The 23,389-nt window shown below is 39.9% G+C and overlaps 1 protein-coding gene, 1 non-coding gene and 1 pseudogene across 2 annotated transcripts in view; all 3 read right to left on the bottom strand.

Annotated features, from left to right (window-relative positions):
* The window catches only part of bckdhb (branched chain keto acid dehydrogenase E1 subunit beta), a 269,933-nt gene that overhangs the window by 225,815 nt on the left and 20,729 nt on the right, over positions 1–23,389 (bottom strand). Inside the window, exons 4-5 of the mRNA XM_078212461.1 lie at positions 11,063–11,196; positions 2,428–2,583 (exon numbers count right to left, since the gene is read on the bottom strand). Coding sequence (XP_078068587.1) covers positions 2,428–2,583; positions 11,063–11,196 — 290 coding nt within the window. The remainder of the gene's footprint in view (positions 1–2,427; positions 2,584–11,062; positions 11,197–23,389) is intronic.
* On the bottom strand, positions 9,812–9,996 carry LOC144494558 (U2 spliceosomal RNA). Its single transcript, XR_013498102.1, has one exon. It is a non-coding gene; the product is annotated as a U2 spliceosomal RNA (small nuclear RNA).
* Positions 10,181–10,354, bottom strand: LOC144494572 (U2 spliceosomal RNA; annotated as a pseudogene).

Here is a 23,389-nt window from a genome sequence, read left to right as displayed (position 1 = left end):
TTCTGATTAAAGCTGCCCACTTGACTGGCACCCTTTTCACTACCTTAAACATTCCATTCCTCCAACACCAGTGCATCTTGACTACAAGATGCACTGCATCAACTCGCTGAGGCTTCTTCAACAGCAGCTCCCAAGCCCACAACCTCCACCTCCTAAAGGACAAGGCCAACAGATGTCTGGGAATGCAACCATCTGCATGTTCCTCTTCAAGTGATGCACCATCCTGACTTGGAAATACGCGACTGCTTCTTTAACATCACCAGGTCAAAATCCTGAAACTACATTGTGACTACACAGTGCAGGTATCAAACTCTCTAAAGGTCCTAGGCAGCCTGTCCAGAATCCAAGAAAGTCATCCTGTACTTATTTCAGGGTCATACCTTGAACTAAATCCTCAACTGAATGTGCAAATAGAAGAAATAGATTAGGGAAGAGAATGGGAGAAACAGAAGCATCAATAGGTTTTGCTCAGAAAATGACATTTTGAAATACGGTCTATGAATGGTTTGACACATGACGTGTGATGAGAGTAGCATGCCTGGACCTAAGTTGCCAAAGATTTCTACCATTAGGTTTTTCTTCATGTTATATACAAGTCTGGGGTAGATTAATTGATAGAGTGATTGCTACAATCAGTCAAAAACTTAATCATCATTGTATCATGCCAGAATTGTAAAAATAAAACTAGATGGACCACACTGCCACCCTCCATTTCTCTATACTCTTCTAATATTCTTCTACTTTCTCAAAAGACTAAGGAAATTTGGTATGTCAGCTACAGCTCTCACCAACTTTTACAGATGCACCATAGAAAGCATTATTTCTGGTTGTATCACAGCTTGATATGTCTCCTGCTCTGCCCAAGACTGCAAGGAACTACAAGAGGTCGTGAATGTAGCCCAATCCATCACGCAAACCAGCCTTCCATCCATTGACTCTGTCTACACTTCCCGCTGCCTCGGCAAAACAGCCAGCATAATTAAGGATCCCACGCAGCCCGGACATTCTCTCTTGCACCTTCCTTCGGGAAAAAGATACAAAAGTCTGAGGTCATGTACCAACCAGTTCAAGAACAGCTTCTTCCCTGCTGCTGTCAGACTTTTGAATGGAACTACCTTGCATTAAGTTGATCTTTCTCTACATCCTAGCTATGACTGCAACACTACATTCTACACTCTCTCATTTTCTTCTCTATGAACGGTATGTTTTGTCTGTATAGCGCGCAAGAACAATTCTTTTCACTATGTTAATACATGTGACAATAATAAATCAAATCAAAATTGTACATGTTTTTGCTTTGGGTCTGGATTTATGAGTTCCATAGAAACTAGAAACAGAGTAGGCCATTTGGTCCTTCGAGCCTTTTGATCCTGACCCCTCCCTCCTTCCTCTCATATCCCTTTAGCTCCAAGAGCCATAATCTAATTTCTTCTTAAAATCAGAAAACGTTTTAACCTCAACTACATTCTGTGGTAGTGAATTCCACACATTCACCACCCTCTGGGTGAAGAAATTCCTCCTCACTTCAGTTCTAAAAGGTTTACCCTTTATCCTCAAACTATGACCCCTAGTTCTGAACTCCCCCACCACTGGGAATATTCTTTCTGAATCTACCCTGTCTAACCCTGTTAGAATTTTATAAGTTTCCTTGAGATCGGCTCTCACTCTTCTAAACTCCAGTGAATATAATCCTAACCGACTTAGTCACTCCTCATGTGACATCCCAGGAATCAGCCCGGTAAACCTTCGCTGTACTCCCTCTATAGCAAGGACATCCTTCCTCAGATAAGGACACCAAAACTGCACACAATACTCCAGATGTGACCTCAGCAATGCCCTGTACAATTGCAGCAAAATATCCCTATCCCTATACTCAAATCCTCTCACTATGATGGCCAACATATCATTTGCCTTCTTTGCTGCCCGCTGTACCTGCGCGCATACTTTCAGCGACTGATGCCTGCGGACTCCAAAGTCTCATTGAGTATCCACCTTTCTCAATTTACACCCATGCAAGTAATAATCTGTCTTCATATTATTGCTACCAAAGTGGATAACCTCACATTTATCCACATTATACTGCATCTACTATGCAGATGCCCACATACTCAGCCTGTCCAAATCATGCTGAAGCATCTCTGCATCCTCCTCACAGTTCACCCTCCCACCCACCCAACTTTGTATCATCTGCAAATTTGGAGATAATACATTCAGTTCCCTCTTGCAAATCATGAATATATAACGTGAACAGTTGGGATCCTAGCACAGATCCCTGCAGAACCCCACTAGTCACTGACTGCCAATCAGAAAAACATTCATTTATTCCAACTCTTTGCTTCCTATCTGCTAACCAGCTTGAAATAGCGTAAACTCATTTGAACTAGTTGATTTACAAAAATGAAAATTACGCTGCCCCGGAATGCTCACCTTAACTCCAGGAATATGAGAAAAGAAAGCCTCAGGGCTCTGAGAATGATAGATCGATCCATGACCAACACACCCCCAAGGTGCTCGAATTGTTAAACTTCCACAGTCAAATAAGTTACCAGATCGATAGCGATATTTAGCAGCTTCGTTAACAATCTGAAAATAAATTAGAACAAAGTGAAAACTACAGTTTAATTTCAATGTTTTAGTAAATCTTTTCTAGAATGTATTGGTATTTATACATGTGCAATAAAGAAATGGAAGCCTTCCCACATTAAAATGGCTAAAAGATTCAATACAAAATAATCAGCAATTTACAAATTGTACAACTAATGTTAAATTACAGGACTCCTGGTAAGTGAAAGCCCTCAATTCTCTGACTAAAACAAAGGCGGGGGGTAAAATAAAAGGTAACCTAATGTAAATTTTAATTTTTATAAGCACACCACAAAAGAAACTTCCGAGTTACTGGAACTGTACCAATGCCCAATTTCTGCACATTTGTACTACTGTTTCATAAAATAGTAAATATAGAAGAAACAGATTAGGGAAGAGGATGGGAGAAACAGAAGGTTTTGTTCAGAAAATAACATTTTGAAATACAGTATATGAGTGGTTTGACACATGTGTGACGAGTAGCATGTTTGACGGTAACTGTGGACCCAAGTTCCCAGATTTCCACCATTAGGATTTTCCTCATGTTATATACAAGCCTGTAGTAGAGTAATTGATAGAGGCTGATTGCTACAATTAGTCAAAAACTCAATTATCATTGTATCATGCAAATACCAGAATTGTAAAAAGAAAACTAGGTGGACCTTGGCCTTGTTTCATCGAACAATTCCTGCTCCAAATTAAGTTAAATAGAATCTAAATCTACAAAACAGGGGTAAAACAAATGTGTAATACAGCATGTTTAAAAAATGAATGCCATATAAATTGTAAGAGAAAAGATTGAGACTAGATCAGAGGTGTCAGTGAATTGGTTCTATATTTACTATTTTAAGAAATAGTAGTACAATTGTGCAGAAATTGGGCATTGGTACAGTTACAGCAATTGGGAAATGTTTTTGTGATGTGCTTAGAAAAATTAAAATTTACATTAGGTTACATTTTCTTTTACCCCTGCCTTTGTTTCTCTTAAAACAATTGGTTCTTAAGATGTCAAGTCATTGCAGAAAAGCAATTCTTAAGGTGACGATGTTCAACTATGTTCCCAAATTAGATTTGGAATCAGGGTACAATAAAGCTAGGTATCAAAACTTTGGAAAGATGTATTGGAAATAAAGGTGGTACAATGTGGGTTTACCAGAATGGTACAAAGGGTTAAAAGGGTTAAATTCAGAGGACAGGCCACATTAACTTGATTGTATTTCCTTGAGTTCAGAAGGCTGAGAGTTGATCTGATCATAGGGTCTTAAACACGAAGGGATTTCAAATGGGATTGATCCAAAGAAGGTGTTGCCTCTAGTATGGGATTCTTGAACAATGCCAAATTTTAAACTTCACCTTGTGGTTCTATATCTTCCCTTTTGTCGCATATTACAGCTGCCCTCCCTGCTGGGGATGTGTAATTAAAGTTAGTTCAGCAATCACTGTTTGCAGTGAGTCCAAATGTACATTTTTCTCAGTGCAGTTCATAACTGAAAAATAGTGAAAATGCTAGGATGGAATTTTTTTTTACATTTTATTTGTGAAATTGAGGACTAATCAGCATTGTGACACATTTTTGGAACTCTTAAAAGTTGACTGTGAAGATGTTTGAGCAGTTCGATATATTGCCCCTTGTACATGCCGTGTCCATACAGAGTTCAGTGAATCAATATGGCACATAACTAAGTGGGAAAAATGATACTGAAGGTATATTTGGGGAAAAGGGGGGCATTCAACTCAACAAAAGAGGACTAATGTAATCATGATCAAAGCTTTCATAACGAGGTGGAAGTGAATAAAATAAAAGATGAGGATAAAGTAAATATTTTCCTCACCATGATGGGGCCAGACTTTTGATGTAGTATCTAACCAGTGTTGCCCACGAGATCCCAGTAAAATGGAATGTGACATTAATCAGATTCTGGACTTATAATAGCATGACTAAGAATGCAACTGCACTGAAAGTTGCATTCCAACAAAGGAGGTAGGTGTCAAGTAAGATTATTGCAAATTACATTCTTGAGTTAAAGAACTCTCTCATCACTGTGGGTATGGCAAGAACTTAGAAATCATCCTTAGAGATACTTTCATAAGCGACCTGAAGGACACTAAAATTCAGGATTAGCTTTTGAGTAAAGGCATGAGCTGACGTAGAAGGAAGTTTGTAATGAGGTCACAGCAATGGAAATTTACAGAAAGTAATAGTTGTAGATTACAAGGGAGTTATTTTCCTGAGCCAGCTCGGAAGTTCACCAGATTTCAGCAGGCCACGCAGCCAAGTTCACAGTCACAGAGTCATAAATTTAAATGTTACTGTTGCCTTGGCAGCCACGAACCATCTAAATGCCTATATGTCCATTCAAAGTTCTTTGTGGGAAAATCAGTATTAACCAATAGGAATAGAGGAAATAGTAAGGATCCAGGTCTCGGTGAAGCTCCAGTCATAGCCATGCACCAGGTCCAGGTGTAGATCTAAAGCTAGTTCAAGAGGCTGAAATTAGTCATATGTGCAAATAAGATAGGAAACAGAAGTTATCACGCAGGATGATCAAGAGTTGTATTCACTAAAGAGAGCAAGTAAAACAGTACATGGAAGATCAAAATTAAAGGACTGAAGATATCATTCCAGCACCCACAGTTGAGTGAAAAATCAGAAATTCGCAACTTACTTTCATCCCTGATAAGGCTGCAGCAGTGTCTGCTATTTTAGAAATAAATCCCATCTTCACATTCCCTTACACAAAACTGGTGAGGAACTCTCTAGTTATTCCAACAATACTGGCATCTACCCAGCAATGTGGAAAATTGTCCAGATATGTCCTATCCATTAATAAGCAGGAAAAATCCAACCGGGTCAATTATTGCCCCATTATCACCGATTATCAGCAAAGTGATGGAAGTGTCATCAACAATGCAATTGGACAATAATCTATGAGATGCTTATTCTCAGTTGCACCAGGGCCACTCAACTCCTGACCTCATTGCAGCCTTGGTCCAAATGTGGACAAAAGAGCTGAACTCCAGAGTTGTGAGTGACAAGTCTTGACATCAAGCCAGCATTTGACCGAGTGTGGGATCAAGAAACCCTAACAAAACTGGAATCAATGGGAATCAGAGTGAAAACTCAGCACTGTTGGGAGTAAAATCTAATACCAAGGAGGATAATTGCAATTGTTGGAGGTTAATTTCAATCTCAGGACATAGCTGCAGGAGTTCCTCGGGATGTGTCCTTGGCTCAACCCTCTTCAGCTAGTTCATCAATGACCTTCCCTCCATCATAATATCAGAAGTGGGCATATTCACTAGATGACTGCACAAGAGGGCAACAGTGGTTAGCACTGCTGCCTTACAGCGTCAGGGACCTGGATTCGATTCTGGTCTTGGGTCTGTTTGGAGTTTGCACGTTCTCCTTGTGTCTGCATGGGTTTCCTCAGTAAGAAGTTTAACAACACCAGGTTAAAGTCCAACAGGTTTATTTGGTAGCAAAAGCCACACAAGCTTTCGTAACTCACCTGAAGAAGGGGCTTGCAGCTCCGAAAGCTTGTGTGGCTTTTGCTACCAAATAAACCTGTTGGACTTTAACCTGGTGTTGTTAAACTTCTTACTGTGTTTACCCCAGTCCAACGCCGGCATCTCCACATCATGGGTTTCCTCCCACAGTCCAAAGATGTGTAGGTTAGGTGGATTAGCCATGGTAAATGCGTGGAGTTATAGGTGTGGTAATATAAACAGGGCCTAGTTTTAAGGCTGATAAAATTGGATATCCCAAATTAAAGAATTGGACATATTAAAATCAAACACAGTCAAACCTCGGGCAGGCCAATTGTACAAATACACAAACATGTCTGGGCCTGACCCATCAATCACCCATCAAAGGTCGTTGCACTCTACTGATACTTAGCAGGAGATCATTGCACCCCATTGAAATGCACCGGCCTATTGTTAGAAGCCCAGATCGGGCCAAACTTCCTGTCACCGAGAGTTCCTGCAGTTACTTTATTTGATAACAGGTTACATGTAAGCAACAGCATGGAGATGGACACCGGGGGGGTGGACCCTGGTGTCCTGTCAGGCAGACATCAAGAAACCCACTGGGTATTGGAACCCCCTCCTGGGACCTCATTGGCCAGAAGCCAGAGAAGTTTCTGGAAAGACAAGCAGGCAGAGGGATAAAGGGACACATTTCAGACACACCAGGAGTGAAGACTCGACGAAGGAGGCGACCTTGACCATCCGGAAGATTGACCAGAGAAGGAAGGAAGGAAGGAGCTGCCATCGAGATTCACCTTCGTGACGACGGACCAGAGGGACTCAGAGAATCGAGCCTGCAGTTTAACTAAACCATCTTTGCGGGTAGTATACGTGAATCTGGGGTAGCCTCTTGTTTTATGTGGGTAATTTAAGGGCTAATAGTGTTATTATTAATAAACATTTTGAACCTTTACTTGTGTTTGTCCTTTGTCCACCTTGCAAATAAGGGTGCCGGAGTTAAACCTTAGAGTAAGCAAACTGGTCGAAAGTATCTGAGAACAGGTACAACATAGGGATAGAGCAGGAGGTAAAGATACTCTGGGTAAGATACTCTGTCAGAGTGTCAGTGCAGATTCGATAGGCTGAATGGCCTCCTTCTGCACTTTAGGCATTCTATGGATCTAGATTCTAATGTTCAGTACTATTCTTGATAACGCAGATACTGATACCGGAAGACTAGGATCAACACTCAGGCTTGGGTTAAGTGGAAGGTATCATTTGTGCAACACAAGCAACATCAGGCAATGACCATCTAGAAGCAAGAAAGAATCTATTTTCCCCAGACATACAACAGCACTAACATCACTAAATCCCTCATTTTTAACATCTTGGACTTCCCATTGACAGACACTGAACTGAACTAGCCGTATAAACAAGAGTCGGTCAGGGGCTGGAATTCTGCAGAGAATAACTCACCTCCTGATTCCCAAAAGCCTGTCCACCATCTACAAGGTACAAGTCAGAAGTATGTTGGAAAATTCTCCAGTTGCTTGGATGAATGCAGCGCCAAGCATACTTAACTCAAAACCATCCAAGACAAAGCAGCCTACTTGCTTGGTATGCATTAAAAAACGCACCTACAAGTTCCTCTCCATGACACACACCATCCTGACTTGGTACTGTATTGCCATTCTTTCTAAGTCAGTGGGTCAAAATCTTGGAACTCCCTCCCTATAGGACGGAGTGTGTACCTGGACCACATACACATCATGGTGATGGCTCACCACCACCTTCTCAAGGGCAATTAGGGATAGAGAGCTAACAAGTGTTTTGCTAGAGAGAGAAAAGAATGTGTCTACAGACAGATGGTGATTCATACTATGCCTGCCTATTCTATGAGAATTTTGTAAATATTCTGAAAAGTACTTTTTTTAAAAAAATAAAGCAATGTATCATTAAAAATCATGCAGGAAACCATAAAGCAGGTAAGTAGCAGTTGCAGCGGTTTTACTTTTTTAATAAACCTCAATTGCTGCACAAAATGAAGAATCGAAACAAATAAAAGTGACCAAATCTTGAATGCTTATTTCTAAACCAAACACAAGCAATTGGAAATTGTCAAGAACAGAGGTAGGTCCAAAGCGCAAGTAGTATAATGGAAAGAAAGGGAGAAGCTTTTCACAAAATATATTTTTACCCAAATATGGCTGAGCCTAACCATGCTTATGAGTGCTATTTGATCCCAGAATCTGGTTTCCAGTGCCCCTTCTCAGCATATTCACAGCTTTGTGAAAAACAGTTTCATTATTCAGCTGGAAAGTCACCAGAATTGACAGAAATTTCATTAAATGTTCCTATTACAGACACAGATGAGGGAGAACTAAGGTCCTGTTCCCATGTTTTTGAAAAGAAAGAAGTCAGTATTTGAGTAATTAGCAGCATGCTTTTATGGGTTTAAATAAAGATTATTTATTCACACATTCACCGTGAAAATCTAACACTACATCATTCATTAACCATCCACAGACACTCGAGGAAAATTCAGCTAAAGAAGATAGCGCACTTTTGCAAGTTATAAACAAAAGGAATAGTTTGTAAGTCATGTAATTGGCTTGTCTCAACGCAGGTCTGGTAAAGAATAGCTTCTGTTCCACTCATGGAGTGTAACGAGGTGAACTCAATGACCAAAGTTCTATATCAAAGTTGTTGTAGGACTCCTTCGAACAGATGGATTTTTCACCAGGTCATGAAGTTAGTTGCTTGTAGTCTTATTACTAGGTCAGTTGGTTTTCTGCTCTGGTGGGCTTTAAAAGGACTACGCTTTAAGATCTTGCAAGGTTCAGTCTCTATTTAAGGGATAGATTTTTTTTTGTTTATATCCAATTCAACCCAAAGTCCAATTCAAAGTCTCAGCAAGTGAGACATTCCAGATCCAAGCTGACAAGACAGGCCCACCACTTCCATAAGAACATAAGAAATAGGAGGAGTAGGCCATCCAGCCCGTCGAGCCTGCCCCGCCATTCAATAAGATCATGGCTGATCTGAAGTGAATCAGTTCCACTTACCCGCCTGCTCCCCATAACCCTTAATTCCCCGACCGATCAGAAATCCATCTATCCGTGATTTAAACATATTCAACGAGGTAGCCTCCACCACTTCAGTGGGCAGAGAATTCCAGATTCACCACCCTCTGAGAGAAGAAGTTCCTCCTCAACTCTGTCCTAAACTGACCCCCCTTTATTTTGAGGCTGTGCCCTCTAGTTCTGGTTTCCTTTCTAAGTGGAAAGAATCTCTCCACCTCTACCCTATCCAGCCCCTTCATTATCTTATATGCCTCTATAAGATCACCCCTCAGCCTTCTAAACTCCAACGAGTACAAACCTAATCTGCTCAAATCTCTCCTCATAATCTACACCCCTCATCTCCGGTATCAACCTGGTGAACCTTCTCTGCACTCCCTCCAAGGCCAATATATCCTTTTGCAAGTAAGGGGACCAAAACTGCACACAGTATTCCAGCTGCGGCCTCACCAATGCCTTGTACAGATGCAGCAAGACTTCTCTGCTTTTATATTCTATCCCCCTCGCGATAAATGCCAACATCCCATTTGCCTTCTTGATCACCTGTTGTACTTGCAGACTGAGTTTTTGTGACTCATGCACAAGGACCCCCAGGTCCCTTTGCACAGTAGCATGTTGTAATTTTTTTCCATTTAAATAATAATCCAATCTTTCCAGTATCCAATATTCCAGTCTTGGGCTTGATCTATATGATCCAAGCTGATTGCACCTCTTCCAAGGCTTAATCTCATTTGCATCTTAGCCAAAAGGCCTAGGAGCAGCTTTAAAAAATTGTTTCAAATGAAGCCTGTATAACCTCATGACTTCAACCAAGTGCAGGACAACAAAACTACACTTGATCTTAGCCAAAAGGCCGAGAAGCGATTTAAGAGATAGATGTTTTTTTTTCATACTTTTCCAATTCAATCAAATCAAATCCAATTCAGAGTCTCAACAAGTTGAGACATTTCAGATCCAGGCTGACAAGACAGGGCGAGCGATCAAACCACCCTGTCCTGGGCCTGATCTACATGAGCCAAGCTGATTGGAGAAGGGGGAGGTTCCTCCTCCAAGACTTGAGCTCATTTGCATCTTAGCCAAAAGGCCGAGATGCCGCTTTTAAAAATTGCTTCATATGAAACATATGAAGCTTCAGTGTAACCTAATGACCTCAACCAAGTGCGGCCGACCATGGGCTGCCGACCATACTACACTTGATCTTAGCCAAAAGGCCGAGAAGCGATTTAAGAGATAGATGTTGCTGCCTTTGCTGCTGCTGTGTTGTTTGCAGACTGGCTGGCTTCTCTCTGGCTCTTGGGTTAACAATATTCATTATCTGCAACCAGTTTCAATCATGTGACCACATGATAACTACTTCTATTGTCCACCCAGAATGATTTAAATTTAGAAGTCATTGCTACACAATGGGGATTGAATGATGGCCATTTACAACTACTAATGGTAAAAAACTACAGTTTTCTTTGTTATGTTTCAAGCTCGGACACAGGGTCTGGGAGTCCATAGATTTTAGGTTTTCCTAAGTCCACAAACAATAGGAGGTGTGAATTCCAGAAGTGGTTTTGTTTTCGTATATCCATTTAAAGAAGGCACCTCACCCATGGTCATTCAATTAGGAATTTTCCGGAGATTTAGGCTCATTCCGAGTCTGTGCAGAAATTGTAAAAGTCACCTGGCACTCTGCAGTCACTTTAGTAGCCCTTTAGCATCAATTTCTAAAATAAATGGCAGTTCGGAAAATTCTAACCCATAATCCAGTTTTAAAGTTATGCATATGACATGTCTTTACTGGGCTTGACAGTTATTATGTCTATTCAGCATACTTTAAAAAGTAATATGGTTAACAGATTTTGAAAAGCAATGTGTTGAAAGAGGAAGAAAGTTACTAAATCTACAGAAATTCAGTAATTGACACTGTGATAGCAATTACATACCTGATCAAAGGCTGGAAAGATGTAATCTGCAAACTGTATTTCTGCAATGGCTGTGGCTCCTGTAACTGCTATACCAATTCCAAATCCCACAATACCTTGCTCACAGAGAGGAGTATTGAACACTCGTTCTTTTCCTAAGATAAAGCAATATTTTATGACTGCAACTGAATAACTACAAGGAAGCATTAAAAATGTCAGAAGAGTAATTAAATAATGCTTAATCAAACACAATTGTTCAAAACCTTTTGATCACAAAATTTCACGTGAACTCATTCAGAAACCTATTTTAGCTTCAAGAACACAAAAGTACAGAATTGGCTCGTTTGTTCCAGCAGACCATTCTTTAACCCTCAATAAGATTAACAATTTGCTGAAAGGGAGCACCAAATAACTAACATGAATGCAACATTAATAGGGATTAAAATAAAAGAAAGAATAGAAACCCTTTAAGTTACTCAGCATGTTATTTTTAAATGACCATAACTGTTGAATACATTCAACTTTCAAATCAGCATGCAACAGAATTCCATACATAGTATATGGCACGGATTAGATTTGCTATTTATATTTTAATCAGACCAATGTGTGCCTACACTTGATGTTCAAAACATTATTCTTCTGTATTGCTGCAAACTATTAGTACCAGAATTTATAAATGGTAGTTTAGAATGTGTATTTTCAGTAGTCTTAATCCACATTACATTGTAGCACACTGACACTGCAGTCCTTTTGTAAATATAGGTTGAATCTAGAGTCAAAGGCCAGAAGGGATACCAGGATAAAGTAGAATGAAATTCCCGAGGAAGGAGTCTTACTCTGCTTTGATGTCACCTTGTGTTTAAATATCTAAATTGTACTATACAAATTTTTAAAGTTTATTTATTAGACACAAGTAAGGATAACATTAACACTGCAATGAAGTTACTGTGAAATTCCCTTACGCAGACACAGGGAGAATGTGCAAACTCCACACAGACAGTGACCCAAGCTGGGAATTGAACCCAGGTCCCTGGCGCTAACCACTGTGCTACCGCACATGGGGACTGAAGTTTTTTTTTAAATTTAGCACAGGTCTAAATTTGAATATATGTGCGCTAAACTTGCAATATGAATGCAGCCTTAATATTAATTGTACTGATTTTTTAATTCATTTACTGGATGTGGACATCATTGGCTAGGCCAGCATTTATTGCCCACCCATAGTTGCCTTTGAGAAGGCGAGGTGTTGAGCTGTCTTCTTGAACCACTGCAGTCCCTAAGATGTAGGTACACCCACATTCCAGGATTTTAATCCAGTGACAGTAAAGGAATGGCAATGTATTTACAAGTCAGGATGGTAAGTGGTAGAGGGGAACCTCCAGATGGCAGTGTTCCTAGTTATCTGCTGCCCTTGTCCTAGATGGTAGTGGTTGTGTATTTGGAAGTTGCTGCCTAAGGAGCCTTGGTGAGTTCCTGCAGGGCATGCGTCTTGTAGATGGTTCACGCTGCTGCCACTGCTCGCTGGTGGTGGAATGATGAATGTTTGCTTACTGTTTTGTCCTGGACACCTGTAAAATTTTTAATGGTAAAAGGGGGAAGCCAGAAACTGCAATGCTCACTCTAATCAATCTAAATCAAGGACTGTGCTTAAAGATGTAAACTCTGCTCACTGGCCTCCAGTTGTTGGTGAAATTTTTCAAGAAAATAACTGATGAATCCACTTGTTCTCTTCCAATTCATACATCTAAGATACTTCAACTGGCTTAGCAAGTTTGGACACTACCATAACACTGACGCATGGCAAGATCACGATCATTCAGCAGATGAATTACCTAAACATGTAATACTTCAGATTATTTTCCTCTTTGTAAAGTGGCCTGTGCTTCACTGCACATTGAAGCTCAAATAATGGGGAAAATAATCGTTTCAACACAAGTATTTATCAATGTTTAAAACACAGTTTCCCAAAAGCAGATAAATGTTGTATTTGTTTTCAATATAATTAGACTTACAAAACACCACCCAAAATGGCTAAGTAAACTCTGCCATTCTAAAGTGTTTTAAAACCACAAACCACATTTTGATGACGACTTCCTTGGTAGGCAGCAGAGCAGTTGAGAAAAAAAGTTAGTTAATTTTTAAAAATCATACTGCGCAATTTTAATCTGCCTCTAAACCAATGAAGCTCAAGTTTTCCTCAGTGAGGTCAGAATATTTTTCATATTTTCTAAAATATAATTTACGGTTCTGGAAAATCAAAGCCCTTCTAAATTTTCAAAACCCATCTGAATTTTGGAATCATGTGCCAAATATTTGGAATGTACTAGTCTTTTTATAGCCCAAAGCATTTATTTGGTAATCAAAAGATGTATTACTCATGTCTCTTTAGTGTTCTCCACATCAAACTCAATGGCACTGTCAATGATTCAAAATGCACTTCAGAGCGCAGGAGATGATGATACACTTAAAATACATCTGCGCCGGTTACCTAGAAGCTTATTTGGTGATATCCACTTACTTTCATCTCAGTGTTGCTGTTATTAACCTATACATAAGAAATAACATATTTTAAATATTTGTATGTGGTGTGAATAGGTAAAAGATATTTTTTTAAATTCTCAAAAACAGCACACAATTTTTAAAATCTTTTGCAGAATATGCTGACAAGTTCTACTGAGAAGGTAATTTGTTGGAAAACATGTAATGAATGTCAAATGAAGCCAATTTTTCCTTACGTTAATAAAGTTCAAAAGACATCACGAAAACTTCACTGCCAAAAGATTTTAAACACACAAATGTGATATGATCTCAGAGACTATTAATGGTTTTAAAATAAATTTGAATTTCTAGTTATTAGCTGGAAGGATTTCATATTTTACAACAGCTTTTACTGTTTCAAGGACCAAAGGCAAAACACTAGGCGATGGCCTAGTGGCATAATCACTAGCTTATTAATCCAGAAACTCAGCTAATGTTCTGGGGACCCGGGTTCGAATCCACCACGGCAGATGGTGGAATTTGAATTTAAAAAAATAATCTGGAATTAAGAATCTACTAATGACCATGAAATGACTGCCGATTGTCGGAAAAGCTCATCTGGCTCACTAATGTCCTTCGGGGAAGGAAATGTGCCGTCCTGACCAGGTCTGGCCTACATTGACTCCAGAGCCACAACCACTCTCAACCCTCAAGCAATGAGGAATGGGCAATAAATGCTGGCCAGCCAGAGACACCCATGTCCCACAAATGAATAAAACAAAACACTAAAATAAAAGCAAAATACTACAAGTGCTCAAAATCTGAAATATAGGCTGGAAAGGCTGGAAAACTCAGCAGACTTGGCAGCACCTATGGAGAGAGGAACAGAGTTAACATTTCAAGTCCATACAACTCTTCTTCAGATGACACCATTTTCTTTTCAGAGGCAACATAACAACTGAACAAAGTTTGCCCCTTTCTACCTTTACTGTTAACCAAAAACCCAATTTTGTTTGTTATTCAGTCTTGTTTTTATTATTTCATGGGACATGGACGTTGCTGGCTAGACAGTAGTTTTATTGCCCATTCTAAATATCCTTGAAAATGTGGTGGTAAACTGTTACAGTCCATGTGGTTTAGGTGCACCCACAGTGCTGCTTTGGAGCAGATTCTAGCATTTTGACCCAACAGCAGTCAGGGGACAGCAAGATAGTTCCAAGTCAGAACGGTATGTGGTTTTGAGGGGAACTCACAGGTGGTGATGTTCCCATGCACCTGCTGCCGTTGTTCATCTAGGTGGGGGATTCAGCAATGATAGTGTCATTAAATGTCATGGGGACATGGTTGGAGATGGTCGTTGCCTGACACTTGTGTTGCATGAATTTTACTTGCCTCTTATCAGCTCAAGTCTGAATGTTATCCAGGTCTTGCTGCACATGGGCAAGGACTGCTTCAGTGTCTGAGGAGTCACGAATAGTGCTGAACATTGTGCAATTATCAGCAAGCATCCCCACTTCAGACCTTATGATGGAGGAAAGGTCATTGATAAAGCAGCTGAAGATGGTTGGGCCTAAGACACTACCCTGAAGAACTTGTACAGTGATGGCCTGGGATTGAGATGATTGACCTCCAAAAACCACAAACTATCTTCCTTTGTGCTGGTTGAGATTCAAACCAGTGGAGAATTTTGGATGAGACATTAAATCAAGGCCCCGACTGCCCTCTCAAGAGTGGCTCACAGCACCTCATGGAAGTCCGGTTTTGAGTTGCTAGTTGGAAATCTATCCCATTTAACACAATGGTAGCGTCACACAATACGAAGATGGGACCTCATCTCCACAAGAATTGTCCGATGGTCACTTTTACCAATACTGTCCTGGATAGATGAATCAGTAGTAGGTAGATTGATGAAGACAAGATCAAGTAGATTTTTCCCTCTTGTTCATTCCCTCACTGCCTGCCGCAAATCCAGTCTAGCAGTTTTTTAGATTCTAGCCAGCTCAGTCAGGAATGATGGTACCAAGTCATCCTGGTGATGGACACCGAAGTCCTCCATCCAAAGTACATTCTGTGTCCTTCCTCCCAGTGGGTTTCAACATGGAGAAGTACTGCTTTATCAACTGAGGATAGGTGGTAGGTGTGAATCACCTGGAGCTTTCCTTGCCCATGTTTGACCGTTTACAATCAAACTTCATAGGGTCAGAACAACCAGGATAAATCCAACCAACTGTATGCCACTGTGCCACCACCTCTGGTGGATCGGTCCAATCAGGACATACCCATGGATGGTGATGGTGGTGTCAGGGACATTTTAAGGTATGATTCAGTGAGTGTGACAGGTTGCTCCTTGACTAGTCTGTGGGACAGCACACCCAATTTTGGCCCAAGCCCCCAGATGTTAGTAAGGAGGATTTTGCAGGGTCAAGTGGGCTGGGTTTGTCATTGCCGGTGCCTAGGTTGATGTTGGGTAACCCCTCTGGTTTCGTTCATTTTTGTGGACTTAGAAGTGGTTTGATACAACCGAGTGGCTTTCCATTTCAGAGGGTATTTAAGAGTCAACCACAATGCTGTAGGTCTGGAGTCACACATAGACCAGACTAGATAAAGATGGCAGATTTCCTTCCCTAAAGAAGGAAAATGAACCAGATGGATTTTTATGACAAGCAACAACATGTTCATTGTCACTTTTACTGAAGCTAGCTTTTCAGTTCCAGTTTTGTTAATTGAATTTAAATTCCACCTCCTGCCGTGATGGAATTTGAACCCATGTTTCCATTAGCCTAGTTCTCTGGATTGCTAGTCCGGTTGCATTGACGCTCGGCCATCAATTTCCTTTAAACTACTGCTTTCCTTCTTAGAAACAAAGGGACACGTTCTAGCACACCTGAGATAATACCTTCTTGGGTTTTGGGAGACTTAGGTCTTTTCCTTGTGAACTTAGAAACAGCTGCCATTGCCCCCAGGTGTTAAAAGGTCATAAATCATGATAGTCTCATGAACCAAAAGTACATAATCATGTAAACCTTACCCTCGCAACAAACGTTAATCAAAATTACTAAGAAAATGAAGCTAAATCTCTGTATTAAATATCATCCTTGCATTTCTGTGACTAGAACAAGATATTCAAGACATAATCTGATGAAAGCATGTTGCAATTTGAATTTGACTTGCCTTTGAAAGTAGTTCAATGTTCTTTCTACTTTAAAGCTGGCTCTGTATGCAGCCTCCTTAATACCTTCATCTTTTAGCTATTTCAACAATAATGATGGGGGTGTTACCCATTTTCTCCTGTGCATAGTACTTGACACTTTTGTCGATTCCATGCTGTCTCTCTGGAATCAACTATCTTTCCTTATTTGGTAACATCCCAAATTTTAGTAACTTGCATTAACTTTCTGCATTCAACTCACTGACATAAATTAGAAATAATAGCCATCCCAATGGCTATTATTGAAGATGCCTAGAGGACTACAGTCACCATTACATACCACCATAATATTATTCCTCTAATAGAACACACAATTGTCTAACGTTCATCCAAGTTTTAATCCATTTCCAAAAATTCCAACTGTTTCCAGCTTAACTAGTAGCCTCTTACCTGGAAATTCTTCAAATGCTTTCAGGATATCTAGCAACACTAATTCAATTGGACAGAGTGGTGAAGAAGGCATTCGGCATGCTTGGTTTCATCGGTCAGAACATTGAATACAGGAGCTGGAATGTCTTGTTGAAGTTGTACAAGACATTGGTAAAGCCATACTTGGAATACTGTGTGCAATTCTGGTCACCCTATTATAGAAAGGATATTATTAAACTAGAAAGAGTGCAGAAAAAATTTACTAGGATGCTATCAGGACTTGATGGATTGAGTTATAAAGAGAGGTTGGATAGACTGGGACTTTTTTCTCTGGAGCATAGGAGGCTGAGAGGTGATCTTATGGAGGTCTATAAAATAATGAGGGGCGTAGATCAGATAGATAGTCATTATCTTTTCTCAAAGGTAGGGGAGTCTAAAACGAGAGGGCATAGATTTAAGGTGAGAGGGGAGAGATGCAAAAGTGTCCAGAGAGGCAATTTTTTCACACAGAGGGTAGTGAGTGTCTGGAACAAGCTGCCAGAGGTAGTAGTAGAGGCGGGTACAATTTTGTCTTTTAAAAAGCATTTAGATAGTTACATGGGTACGATGAGTATAGAGGGATATGGGCCAAATGCGGGCAATTGGGATTAGCTTAGGGGTTTTGAAAAAAAAGGGCAGCATGGACAAGTTGGGCCGAAGGGCCTGTTTCCATGCTGTAAACCTCTATGAATCGATGACTCTAATTGAATGTCACCATCTCAAAACATACAAATCAATCGGTCAGGTAAGAAATTTCTTCCCTGAATCCATGCTGACTGTAATTTACTAAGCTTTTTTTGTACAACAACTTATATTTACAAAGCACCTTTAATGTAATGAAACATCCTAAAGCACTCCACAGGAGTATTATAAAGCAAAGTATGACACTGAGTCACAGAGATGTTAAGTCAGGTGACCAAAAGCTTCGTCAAGTAAGTTTTAAAACTGGTCTTAAAAGGAAAAAAGTGAAGCAGATAGGCTAATTCTACAGTTAATTCTAGAGGGTACTTCTAATATAATTGCTTCTATTATTTTGTAAATAAATTGCCATTGCTTATGTCTACTTTGGCACTCATTTTGGAAATAGGCATCACATTAACCTTTTAAAGTCCACTGGTAACTCCAAACGACCAACAACATAACCTTCAATGTCTCATAAATCTAATATCCTTTTTCTTAGGTTAAGTACTGACTGGTAAATAGGGTTTTTTTTATTTGCAGCCCTTGCAGCATGCCTGGAAATTCATCTCATTTTTATTTTTGTAATTTATTCTGTTTGGGCTATCTGAATAAACCTGCCTGATGCTCAACAGAGATTGCTGTTTCATCTCTGTTAACTTCACATTCCCCGCATCTGGGAACCTTTTGAACCTCGTTCAAGGGTCCTGCCTGCAATTTCATACAGTATACATAAAGCATAAAAACAATGGATATTTATTGCCACCTACTGGTCAAAGAGTTCTTTATAATAAAGCAGTAAAGAAGTTTTTAAAACGAGCCTGCCCACAACCTTTAATGAACTCAAATTCCATAACCTTACCAGAAACCTGAAAACAACTTGGAGTAATCGCTGGTGTCAGCTTCCACCATAATTTTCCATGCCTTCAACTATACATTTCCTATCCTATGAATTTGACTGCAATACAATTTTGTATTAGTCGTTCAAGGGGCAATTTTCCCCATCAATTCCAATCTATTATCAGTTGACAGGAAATTTGTTGGTACAAGTTTCCTTTCAAAAGGAGTTATGATTTGTTCAAAATACAACTTTATGCACAATGTGAAATATGTAGCAGTCCATACCTTTTGCTAAACTTGATTTTTAAAGCTTTCTCAATATCTTGCACTTCAGCATTATGAAATAAGCAACATACTATCAAAGCTGTCATCTTGCACTCATCGAACAAACGCAAGAATGCCAAATTTCAAAGGGAACAACAATATATTCTGCATGAGAAAAGGGGTACTGATTGGTTGAGGCATTAGCAAATATACCAGGGTCTCCCACGTTTTCATTTATTCAAAAAAGGTGCAATGTACAGTCAATGTCTGCCTGCTGAGGATAGGTACCTGCATGTGAATACCTAAGGGAGATACATTGTACATCCAATTGATAATCTTAAATTGGTTGTGTAATTCTCAGCACACTCAGGGCTGTTTAGCAAATTCTGCCCAATCGCAGAATCAGAATACATATGATGTTAGAAACTGAATGATGCAGCTTGATTCACTATTTCTGGTTGGGACTTTTGAATACCAGCAATGGCTGGCAATTAGCACATACAATGAGCTATTAAAGATGCTGTTCAACAGATTGAGCCTGCATTCAACTATCATTGGCATATTAAACTCCCTTTCCTTTAACATAAAACAATATTCAAATATATTGGCTATCATATTGAAATGCGTATTCCTATACCTTGCATAAACAATCAACATAAAAGATAACAATAAACTAAGATGTTTCATTTCTGTCACACTGATGTTAAGTCCAAACCACAATATCCCACAATTATAAACTCGAGGACTACAATAAATTTTGCCTCAGAATGACCTCTCCAGGCAATGGACCCTGTGCCCTTTATGATAAAGTACCTTAATATGACTGGAATGAGAGGAGTAAATGTATTATCCAGCCCCACTACCCCGCATGCCATACCATTAATTTAAAGTTCAATTTACTCATCAAAATGGCCAATCGTTTGCCTTGTCTATTGGTACCCTGAGTAAAAGAGACTTGTATCAGGCTTCTTTCAATAAACTCAGAATGGTGGTTTATTATAAAATGAAACTTAACTTTAACAAGTTGCAAGAACTGGCTAACGCAATTGTACTCTGGAAGTATAACTATTTCTTCCTAAAAATTCCCCTGGAATATACACACACACCCAAACACAAGCTAAAGGCAAACAGATGAGATATCTTTGCAAAAATGGTCTTAAAGAATATTTTTTGATTTTGATTTGATTTATTATTGTCACATACATTAGTATACAGTGAAAAGTATTGTTTCTTGCATGTTAAACAGACAAAGCATCCTGTTCATAGAGAAGGAAAGGAGACATAGTGTTACAGTCATAGCTAGGGTGTAGAGAAAGATCAACTTAGTGCGAGGTAGGTCCACTCAAAAGTCTGATGGCAGCAGGGAAGAAGCTGTTCTTGAGTCGGTTGGTACGTGATCTCAGACTATTGTATCTTTTTCCTGACGGAAGTTGGTGGAAGAGAGTATGTCTGGGGTGCATGAGGTCCTTAATTATGCAGCGGGAAGTGTAGACGGAGTCAATATATGGGAGGATGGAATAGGCAATATCAAAAAAATTAACATTTGCAGGGTCTTGACTCTGTTGCTCTAAGGTTCCCCCATGTGAAGACAGGTCCCAGTGGACATCTAGAAGTTCTCACCTTTGACATTGGGTGAGAATATAGGGCTGCATCAATTCTTCTCGTCTCAGATTTGTAGGTGCAATTGCAGACAAGTTACACAGAACTATGGGCTCATGTAAACCCATTAATATATCAACATTTTATGTGATTTACCAATTTATCCTTTGAGTCCCACAGGGCTACAAAATATCATCCAGTGAGAAACAAGGCGCCTATCAGCTTCGTCACAGGAAAAAACAGACTGATCATTAATTTTCAATTATCTACATGAAGAGAATTTCACCCTATTCCAGTGAAAATCACAGTGACACCCCAGATGTTATTAAAGCAGGCATTACGCCCAAACATAAATTTCATTATGTATTCCTCTATGCTGTAAGCAGGAGTTTTGCGTTTGAGGACTACCAAGATATATCCATAATGCACCACATATAGCAATGATGGAAATCGTTGAGTTTCTTCTCTTGGTAGCTGAAAGTTGATCATGTTTTACAGCCATACAACAAAGTGCTGAGAATATAGAATTAGGCACGTCCATACAGTGGATGACAATCACATATCCAAAGACACCTGGTAGCATCATATGTGACAACTGTGGCAGAACCTGCATCTCAGAATTGTCCTCTCCAGCCATCAGTAAAGGTGCTCCAAATGAGGAAACCCCATCAGAAATAAATTGTTTATGTGTCCATCATCTTTCGTAAATGGAATGATGTGAACAATGAAATAGTAAGTGACTGAATAGGGGTCTTGGTTTTGCAGAGCTCTATTGCCAGCTTCTGTTCGAGTAAGAAATATCACACATAACTGAGTTTCCTGAATACTGTGTTTAAAGCTCTTGAGTATGCTGTCTCTGTGAAGGTGACAGTTGTGGAGCTTAGTCAATTATTGCAAACAGGAACCTTACTTTATTCTTGGCTAGCGAATCAATAATGGTTCTTCCTTCACAGTTGGAAAGAAAAACAAGACCACCTCGTCATGGCTGAGGCAAAATTCCAGTAAGTTAATGTGGTAAGTTCAATTCTCCGAGAGGTTATCCAACTTTCCAATTCACATTGTAAACTTGTCCATCACAATAATTGCCTTCACTATGGATCTGTAATTTGTGTTGCCTTTCTGAATAGAAATAGCATATTCTTTTGAAGTGATTTTTTTTCTTTGTATTTTAACCACAGAAGAGTTTCATTTGTGATTTTGCTCAGATTCCAGATTCTCCCAAATGCATTCATTAAGTGATCAAAATCATGATTCAGCTCAAATGCCAAATTATCCCTCATACTCTATGGCCATTAGAGGATTTCACTGACCATGGCTCTGGTTAACAATGATGATATATTTAATGCACAAAGATTTAATTTTCAAGTGCCACACAGTGAACACCTCCCATCATAACAAGGCATATGTTACTCCTGTGACACCAGCAAGCTATTGACCCCAGAATGATTTCCACTTGTAAGAACATCAGGTGGTTCAAACCTGCTCACTATTCAATAATCCGGAACAAAATTATTTGATATTTGGAAAAGTACAGCTAATAAATGAAAGTGAGCACAGATTTCTTAAAGGCAATAGTGTTGACTAACTTGATCAGGTTCCTTGATGAAGTAACGAAGAGGGCTGCTGAGGCTAGTTTGGTTGATACTGTGTATGTGCATTTGCAAAGGATGTAGAACAAAGTACCACATAGGTAAACTAGGTAGGTTGGGGGGAGGGGATCAAAGCGACGTGACTGAGAGTGAGGAAGGTAGCTCGCAAACAGAGAAGGGTTATAGGCAGTGCAAGAGGGCAGGTGGACTGGGAATAGAGAAGGGGAGAGGTCAGACCATAGGATTGAGAGGTGTCTACTCTAATGCCAGGAGTATAGTGAATAAACAACTAGCTAAAGGAGGAGAGGGCTTGGGAGATGTTAGTAGCGCTTCAACAAACCGGGTCCAGATAAAGGCTGGCATAAAGACACTTTGCCTGAATGCACGAAGCATTCGAAACAAAGTAAATGAGTTGATGGCACAAATCCATACAAATGAATATGATCTAGTGTCCATCACAGAAACGTGGTTGCAGGGTGACCGGGACTGGGAACTGAATATACAGGGTTATCAGGCATTTAGGAAGGATAGACAGGTAGAAAAAGGAGGTGGGGTAGCTTTGTTAATAAATGATAATATCAGGACGGTAGTGAGAGACGACATAGGCTCTAAGGAGCAAAACGTGGAATCGTTGTGGGTGGAGATAAGGAATAGTAGGGGGAGAAAGACACTGGTAGGCGTGGTCTATAGGCCCCCAAATAATAATGTTGAGGTGGGCAGGGCTATAAACAAGCAAATAATGGATGCGTGCAAAAGTGGAACGGCAATAATCATGGGGGATTTTAACCTACATATTGATTGGTCGACTCAAATTGGACGTGGAGGGCTTGAGGAAGAGTTCTTGGAATGCTGTCGGGATTGTTTCATTGAACAGTATGTTACAGAACCTACGAGAGAGCGAGCTATCTTGGATCTGGTTCTGTGCAATGAGACAGGTAGGATTAAGGATCTTCTTGTGAAGGATCCTCTTGGGATGAGTGATCATAATATGGTGGAATTTCTGATACAGATGGAGGGTGAGAAAGTAGGGTCCCAAACCAGTGTCCTCTGCTTGAACAGAGGGGAGTACGATAGGATGAGGGTGGAATTGGCTAATGTAGACTGGGCGAGCAGACTGGTAGGTAGGACAGCTGAGGAACAGTGGAGGATTTTTAAGGAGATTTTTTTAAGTACTCAGCAAAAATATATTCCGGTGATAAAGAAGGACTGTAAGAAAAAGGATAACCGGACGTGGATAACAAAGGAAATAAAGGAGAGTATTAAAATAAAATCAGATGCGTACAG

This window comes from Mustelus asterias, chromosome 5 (genome assembly GCF_964213995.1).
Source record: "Mustelus asterias chromosome 5, sMusAst1.hap1.1, whole genome shotgun sequence".
NCBI lineage: Eukaryota > Metazoa > Chordata > Chondrichthyes > Carcharhiniformes > Triakidae > Mustelus > Mustelus asterias.
The sequence above is the reverse complement of the archived record's forward strand: the minus strand, read 5'-3'. Positions and strand labels throughout refer to the sequence as shown.